General features: G+C 51.9%; 4 protein-coding genes across 4 annotated transcripts; 2 read left to right on the top strand and 2 right to left on the bottom strand.

Moving 5' to 3' along the window:
• Positions 1 to 48: 48 nt before the first annotated feature.
• Positions 49 to 261, top strand: CC77DRAFT_949386 (hypothetical protein; the record flags this gene model as incomplete). The annotated part of the gene is made up of 1 exon (XM_018535253.1): positions 49 to 261. A coding segment is annotated over one exon (213 nt), but the record flags the coding sequence as incomplete, so codon positions are not given.
• Positions 262 to 581: 320 nt separating this feature from the next.
• On the bottom strand, positions 582 to 1,773 carry CC77DRAFT_1001936 (proteasome subunit alpha type-5). Its single transcript, XM_018523169.1, has 6 exons — positions 1,758 to 1,773; positions 1,689 to 1,710; positions 1,622 to 1,634; positions 1,490 to 1,568; positions 1,056 to 1,399; positions 582 to 962 (listed from the first exon to the last, which is right to left on the bottom strand). The coding sequence occupies exons 1-6, from the start codon at positions 1,758 to 1,760 to the stop codon at positions 686 to 688; spliced, it is 738 nt and encodes a 245-aa protein (XP_018379658.1). The 5' UTR covers positions 1,761 to 1,773; the 3' UTR covers positions 582 to 685.
• Positions 1,774 to 3,622: 1,849 nt separating this feature from the next.
• CC77DRAFT_577093 (glycoside hydrolase) lies at positions 3,623 to 5,150 on the top strand. Its single transcript, XM_018532313.1, has one exon. The coding sequence runs from the start codon at positions 3,842 to 3,844 to the stop codon at positions 4,982 to 4,984; it is 1,143 nt and encodes a 380-aa protein (XP_018379657.1). The 5' UTR covers positions 3,623 to 3,841; the 3' UTR covers positions 4,985 to 5,150.
• Positions 5,151 to 5,771: 621 nt separating this feature from the next.
• Positions 5,772 to 7,228, bottom strand: CC77DRAFT_910557 (ERG4/ERG24 ergosterol biosynthesis protein; the record flags this gene model as incomplete). The annotated part of the gene is made up of 3 exons (XM_018533643.1): positions 5,772 to 5,989; positions 6,044 to 6,375; positions 6,438 to 7,228. Coding segments are annotated over 3 exons (1,341 nt in total), but the record flags the coding sequence as incomplete, so codon positions are not given.
• Between the last annotated feature and the right edge of the window lie 84 nt (positions 7,229 to 7,312).

The following is a 7,312-nucleotide window of genomic DNA, read 5'->3' as shown; positions in this document are numbered from 1 at the left end:
CCCCCCCCGCCTCCGTTCCACTCAAGCTAACATCATCTCCCTAACCACAGATACACCATCCCCAAGAACTACCACGGCCTTACCCTCAACCAAGCCGCCAAGTACGGTGTCCTCGCCGCCGGTTTCGGCGGTGTAGCCGGCTTCTTCGCCCTCTTTTTCTTCGCCGAGGTACCCAAGGTACGCGACGACATCATGAAGAAGATTCCCGTTCTCGACAAGTTCTTCACCCACGAGATACCGCCCGAGGATAACCCTTTCTGAGCTTTCTTCTCTCTATCACTTGCTCGATATACTGGGCAAGGGGAATATGAGGAGAGAGGCAATGTTAAAGTCAGGAATTGTATAATTACATGGGCATTGCGAAAAAGAAAGGGGAATTTAGACCGCTTTTGTCTTTGTTCTAGGGTTGTTTCGCTGGTGCCCTTTATCATGATTTGAGACTGCTGTGATGGTGATGATTGCGTTTGTGACGAAAATTGATTTGCATGACAGTTTTGCCACTCGTAGGACCTGCGAACATGTTTGGTCATTGCTTCATTTTCACATCACCCAAGCCACATGGCTTAAGATGCTATCATATGCCCATCTACCGGACTTCCTTCAGCCGGGCCATCATCCATCTCTCAAGCTCCACTCCTGCGGCTATGCCCGCCCCTCTTCCATAGACCAAACTCAGACCTCTTGTCTAGTTCGTAGGCAGCCTTCCAACAACCTCGGCCATCTCCTCATCAGTGTAGATTCTGAATCCCTTGTCCTTGGTCACACTCGCCAACTGCACATTCTTGCTATCCAGCTTCTCCTCCATGACCTGCTTGAGCGTCTTGAGCGTAAGTACCTCGGCTTCAGGCAGGGTAAGCGACTTGTGGAATTCATTCTGGAGTTCGGCCTGCGCGCCCTCGGATCCGGAGCCAATGGCTTTGGCGTCGTAGCGGTAGAATGTGCCCGAGGGCTCGGCGTGGTAGCTGTGACTACTATTAGTTTCTTCCTTGTAGACAGCACAGTAGGAGTGGAAGTGTGTTTGTCAAGGCGGGGCAAATGTTGTGTGCGTGACATACAGACTCGGACCGTCCTCATCATATCCCGCAATCAAAAGCGCCACACCAAACGGCCTTGACATGATGCTCTCCTCGCCCTCGGCACCCTCACCAAACCTCAGCGCCAGATCACATATCGCCTGCGTGCAGCTCTCGACGCGCAGCGGCTCCGCGTAGTTGAAAGCGTGGTTCTGGGATTCCACACGCGCGTGCTCAATCATGCTGCGGGCATCGGCCTGCAGGCCCGACATGGCACAGCCAATGTGGCGGTCGATTTCGACAATCTTCTCCACGGAGGAGGTCTCGAGGAGGGTCGAGGTTACGCGCTTCTCTACGCCGAGGATTACGCCTTCGCCTGTTGCTACCTGTTGGGGATTGTGAGTTGGTTTTCGGGCTTAACGGCGGATTGTAGAGAGCAGGGTATGGATATGGGTATGGGTTTAGAAAAGACGCACGCCTATCGCTGTTGAGCCGAGCTTGATGGCTTCTAGCGAGTATTCGACTTGGAAGAGACGGCCTTCGGGCGAGAAGGTGCTGTGTGTTTGTGAGCGGGCGGGCTTGTCGTGGGAGACGAGGGGTGGACGAACTTGATACCACGGTCTGTCACACTTTGTTAGCACACGTCCTCTTGTTGAAAGCTGTTAGAGAGCTTACCATATTCGCTTCGTGCTATGAACTGGTCATGTTAGTACAAGAGCTCCAGCGGGGTTCAATCAAGCGTACCATGGCGGCGGTGTATGCGGAGAAGTCGAAGAAGGTTGCGGGTGGAGACTTGTGCTAAGTCGCAGGAAGAGGAATGTAAGTTGCAGGGGTGAAGGCGGTGGTGAGGTGTTGCCGACTTGTCGTTGGCGACTTGGATGTTTCTCTAGCTAGAGCTTCAGGCAACATGAGCCGCGAGGTCGCGCTAGGGCGGGATGCCAAGACCTTGAGCTGGTAATCCGAATGCGCGCTCCTCATCAACACCGTGATTCCCACTGCTGGCGATCTCATCTTGCCTTGCAATTGCTATGTCAAGTCGTCCGTTCAAAGTCATGATCAAACAGTCAAAGCAAATCTTTCAGCATTACCTTCAGGGCCTATTGTCGCTCTGCCAGGTACCTCACCACACCATCTATTGACAACAAGAGAAATTATGAGCCATGGCTTCCCACGGCTCTAGGTAATTGCTCACGACGTATCTTGATGGGAGCTCAACGTCCTGATATAATTGATGATTCCGTTGACCTGCTGGGTTTGCCGCCAAACTCCAACTGACGGTCAGTAGAATTGCCTTACAAATGAAGGGCTCAAGTATTTCGGAGCACTATATTGCAACCCTCATAATCGCATTACTGAGCTTGACAACGATGGTTGTGTCATTGCGCTGCCCTGAGGACTCATCCAGTGCTCCTCGTAACGTGTTTCTGTGCCAGATCACGCTTCGATGTGAGGTGGTACGATAATTTGGTGCATGTACGCAGGCAAGGTCGGCTGGCTCTTTGGGCATTTCGCGTAGCCTAGAGACGAGTCTCGGTAATGTCAGGCCCATGGCGTTCATAAAGGCGAACGGTCCATCCCTCATTACCGTGCCCGTGGCTGGACTCCCGGCGGAACAAAGGGGCATTTGCGAAGGATTTCACAGCCACGATACCCACCCGCTATCTTCCAGATTTCTACATGTCGCAGAGTGCTCCAAGTGCCCGTTTGATTGACCAAGCTTCCGTCTCCATACCAAACTTCTGGTAAGGGTAAAAGCTTAGCGCTACCGAATCGCGACATTGGCGCATATAGCGCCGGATCGAAACGCCAACCAAGAGACCAAACGGCTGGAGAAATGCTCCGCATCATACTCTCTCTTTCCAGCATCGACTACGCGTCCCAATGTTGACATGGAGTTTTCGCCTCACCATCCGCGGATCGAAAGCCGATGATGCGCGTCATAGCTCGGATCAAATATCCCTGGCGTCCGCACCGTTTCTCCTGAGTTCGGACCAGCAGCGCTATCCACGTCACCACATTCTGGAATCTCGGCCATGAATGAACGACAGCCCCGATGCCGTCCTGTCTACAACGAATCACCAACCATGGTAGTGCGCGACGTCAAGTGATGATGACACGAGGACATGTGTCGACTAGACACTCGTATGCTGCAGTCGCACTCGCTAGCAAGAAAACTATTGATCAGTACAGCCACTCAGACATCGACGTATTTCGATAACTCTTGCATGTGCCATGTTGCACGCAGGATAATCGAGATGTGCAGCTCATCTCCCGCAGCGGGGATGTTGTCGATTGCGAGTTATTTTTATCTGGATACGATGTTATACCGGGGGCTTGACGTCGCTGCTAGGCTGTTGAGTATTGCCGTCTCCACATGGACCAATGATTAGCGAGGCCGGGGCAAAACAGTCGTTCCTTGTCTTGCCGCATCAGGCTTCCTAGAATGCTTGGAAGGCTTCTTCAATCGACATCGCGCCATGAAAGCAGTATTGAACGATGGGATGTAAGGGGTGAACGCATGTAAGAAAAAGGATTGTCGTGGTGCATGCCAAGATTGCTTAACCAAGAACAAGTATGGGGATCACCGCCGGCATCCGCGTTCCTGCTTCTTCGAGATGGCACTAATTTGCTTTGACCGTGCGGCTAATGCACGTCCGATGAAAAGACCTACGACGGCAGCGACGTCTAGAAGCCGCAAGACGTCACTGGCAAATAAATACTTCGCCATGCCCACCTTAACATTTCTCACGCACGCCTTTCTCCCCAACCCTTCTCAAGACTTCATTCTACACTTTTAATATCGTCTTCTTGTACCTAATACTACAATCATGCGCGTCTCCTCTACCATCCTCGCCACAGCCGGCCTTCTCACCTCGGCCAACGCTGCCATCAAGGGTTTCAACTACGGCGCAAACTTCAACAACAACCAGGCCAAGACGCGCGTCGACTTTGAATATGAATTCAACGCCGCCAAGCAGCTTCCTGGCACCAGTGGGTGGAACAGCGCCCGTCTGTACACCATGATCCAGCACGGCACCCAGACCACTGTCATCGAGGCTATCCAGGCTGCTATAAACACCAAGACCAACCTCCTACTCGGCATGTGGGCCTCCGCCGGTCAAGCCAACTTCAACAACGAGATCACTGCTCTCAAGGCCGCCATCGCCCAGTACGGTACTGCCTTCACCGACCTGGTCGAGGGTATCTCCGTCGGCAGCGAGGACCTCTACCGTGTCACCCCAACTGGTATCGAGAACAAGTCCGGCGCCGGTGCTCAGCCCCAGGAGCTCGTCAACTATATCAAGCAAACCCGTGCTGCTATCAAGGGTACTCCTCTCGAGGGCAAGCCCATCGGCCACGTCGACACCTGGACCGTCTACGTCAACGCCACCAACAACCCCGTCATCGATGCTGTTGACTTCATCGGCATGGACGCCTACCCCTACTTCCAGACTACCATGAACAACAACGTCGGATCCGGCAGCCAGCTCTTCTTCGACGCCTACCACCAGGTTCAAGCCAAGGGTAAGCCCGTCTGGGTCACCGAGACCGGGTGGCCCGTTAGCGGCGAGACACTCAACCAGGGTGTCCCCAGTGCGGCTAATGCCCGCATCTACTGGGAGGATGTCACCTGCCAGCTCATCAAGGACAACGTTAACCTGTGGTACTACATCCTCCAGGATGTTCAGTACGGCAACCCCGTCCCCTCGTTCGGCATCAAGCCTGCGGGTGACCTCATGGCGGTCAAGCCTTTGTTCGACCTTTCTTGCCCTGCAACCTCCGGAGGCTCCACCCCGGCTCCTACCAAGAAGGTCTCTACTGATGGTACTTGTGGATCTCAGGGAGGTGCTACTTGCACTGGCTCGACATTCGGTAACTGCTGCTCGCAGTACGGATGGTGCGGAAACACTGCTGGACACTGCGGTACCGGTTGTGAGAGCGGATCTGGTACTTGCAACAAGCGCAAGTAGATGCCCCGACATCTCAGCCCACAATCGTCACCATCCCAGTAATTAGCTTTGATCGGTCAACCCCAATAATTCAGAGTTTAATCTCGATATCCTCGCCCGTCTCTTTCATACCTCTTCATCTTGACAGTCTTGAAAGTCTACCGCAACCAATATTTACCTCGCTCCAAGAATCATTCGAGTATCCGTACCAACTCATTCCTATCGACAAGGCGGACCCAACCAAAGTCATTGGCAACGGATATACCGTCCAGCTATCTTCAATACATCAGCAGTGTTCGTTTACGACATTCGTCCTGAATTCGCCGGCAAAGCTTGTACGCTAGCTTTATGCATGCCGCCACCCTTCACCATGCCAGAAATGGCACCTGTACATATTCGGTCTCCGGGGGGTGTCAGTGTATTGCGTCTTGCCAATCAGGTTGATCCTGTGGGTGGGTTCGAGGCGGATTGGTTCCAGATGGCTTATCCGGTCTTGAGGTTGTTCTTGCTGGTCAGGTAGATGAGCGGTGGATTTAGAGTTGTGGATGCCTGGGATTTCAACTGTATTATTACGTATGAAAAGTCCTAGAACCCTTTCAACGTAAATATTCGCACTATACAAACGATACGCTTGGAAAAATGTCTCTAGAATCCGTTGTTATAGACTAGAGCCCAGAAATTCTCGACGATATCTTAGTCGCGTACCCGAGCGCCCAGGTGACCACTATAAGCGTCTGAATAATGCTCAGACAACGCCCTATCTCTGATTAGTATCATTTAGGCTAGTGTTAAACAAGTAGCGACCTACTGGTATAAAGATATACGGAACTCTTTTTGTGTATTGCTCCCAAGCTTTGCCATACCTGTCATGGCATTTGGCATTGTCGCGTAATGCGCGGTGCATGATCATGATGGTGAAGAAAACAGGATAGAACCATGGAAATGGCGACGCAAAGCCTGTGATGAGACCCCAGTTGATAGCAAAGTAGATATCGCAAGAGTAATGGATCTTGCGCGCCTTGCCATCTGTCAACAATCAGCAAAGAGGCAGATAGATCTCATAATCGGAAAGTTTCTTACACCAGCCATCGCAGAGCAACTTTTTACCGTAACTTGTCTCGATCGTCCTCGGGTTCTGAATCTTTCCCTTTTTGAAATAGGGAAATGTGGTTCGTTCGTCTACTACACCGCGCTCCTCTTGCCGGAACTGATTCTTCTGACTGTTGCAAGTGTCCCAGACATAGTAAACGCCAAGATAAGGGATAAGCAAGGCAAGTACGAACCACCATGGCCAATGGTACTGGCTGGGTTTGTGGTTAGCTATGTAGAGGATAGCATGAGCGTACGAGAATGGCACGCCAGCCATTGTCCAGAAAAGGATCATAAAACCTGTCTTCTCGTAGTATATATCCCTGCAACAAGTCAGAAAAGAAAAACGACTAGAACGTTCTTGCAGTGATTGTTTTGGACATACCAGGTAGTAATAATCAAATGCTCTCCTTTGGCACACGCTCCAGCATAAAGATATTGCGCTATGAGCAGAAAGCACGCCTGTACAGACACGTATCCATATTCCTCGAACTGCTTGAGACATGTGCTCAACGCGAGGAAGAAGAGGATAAACCACGCAATGCGGACTTCAACCAACATCTTAAAGTCTAGGATGCCAAACATCCTCGGGTTCAATTCCGCACCCATGAAAAAGTCGACAATGTGATTGCCACTCATACGTAACGTTGCACCACGTGCAATAGCTGAGAAGTATGCAACAAAAGAGCATAGAAACCCAGAGATGATCGCTACACTCATCAGGGGTCCGTACTCGCCGATCAACACATCCAGCCTGAAGTAACCACTAAAGTGCAAGACAACACCAAGTGCGACGCTCGTATAAAAAGACCACATAGCCGAGCAGTAATAGTCCAACTGCTTCCCACCCAGATGCGGCAGGGGCTGGCCCTTACGATAAACACCAGGAAGTAGAGCGTAAAAGGCGAGTTGCGTGAACCCAAAGGACCAGTAGATGCACCAAGCCCTCTTATTAGGGTACGCTTCAGTCCTAATCAAGAACCAGAGGTGCTGGACGAAAGCGGCGAAAGACTCGTTCTGTGCTGGTCTCGGAATCTGCCCGTCGTAGAAGACAGCGCCTGCCCACATGAAGTACATGAGTAGAGGAAATCCAATCATCATGGCCAACATGCCCAGTGGACCACCAAACTCGCGAGCCGTGGATGCATCGGTAGGACTCCAGTTCTGCTGTCCCTTGGGTTCAGATGTTTCGCTCCCGGTGAATGAGCTGTTGGGGGTGCGGCTCTTGGGTCTGGTGGCTCGCGACATCGATCGCTGACC

The sequence above is a fragment of the Alternaria alternata genome (assembly GCF_001642055.1).
Source record: "Alternaria alternata strain SRC1lrK2f unplaced genomic scaffold CC77scaffold_34, whole genome shotgun sequence".
Classification (NCBI taxonomy): Eukaryota; Fungi; Ascomycota; class Dothideomycetes; order Pleosporales; family Pleosporaceae; genus Alternaria; species Alternaria alternata.
Note: the sequence above shows the minus strand (reverse complement) of the source record. Positions and strands in the feature narration are given on the sequence as shown.

Coding starts and splice junctions, on each gene's coding strand:
- CC77DRAFT_1001936 (XM_018523169.1), bottom strand. Junction 1,400..1,489: donor TCGGCTCAACAGCGATAGGC/GTGCGTCTTTTC, acceptor AATCCCCAACAG/GTAGCAACAGGCGAAGGCGT. Junction 963..1,055: donor GATGAGGACGGTCCGAGTCT/GTATGTCACGCA, acceptor TAGTAGTCACAG/CTACCACGCCGAGCCCTCGG.
- CC77DRAFT_577093 (XM_018532313.1), top strand. CDS start 3,842: ATGCGCGTCTCCTCTACCATCCTCGCCACAGCCGGCCTTCTCACCTCG.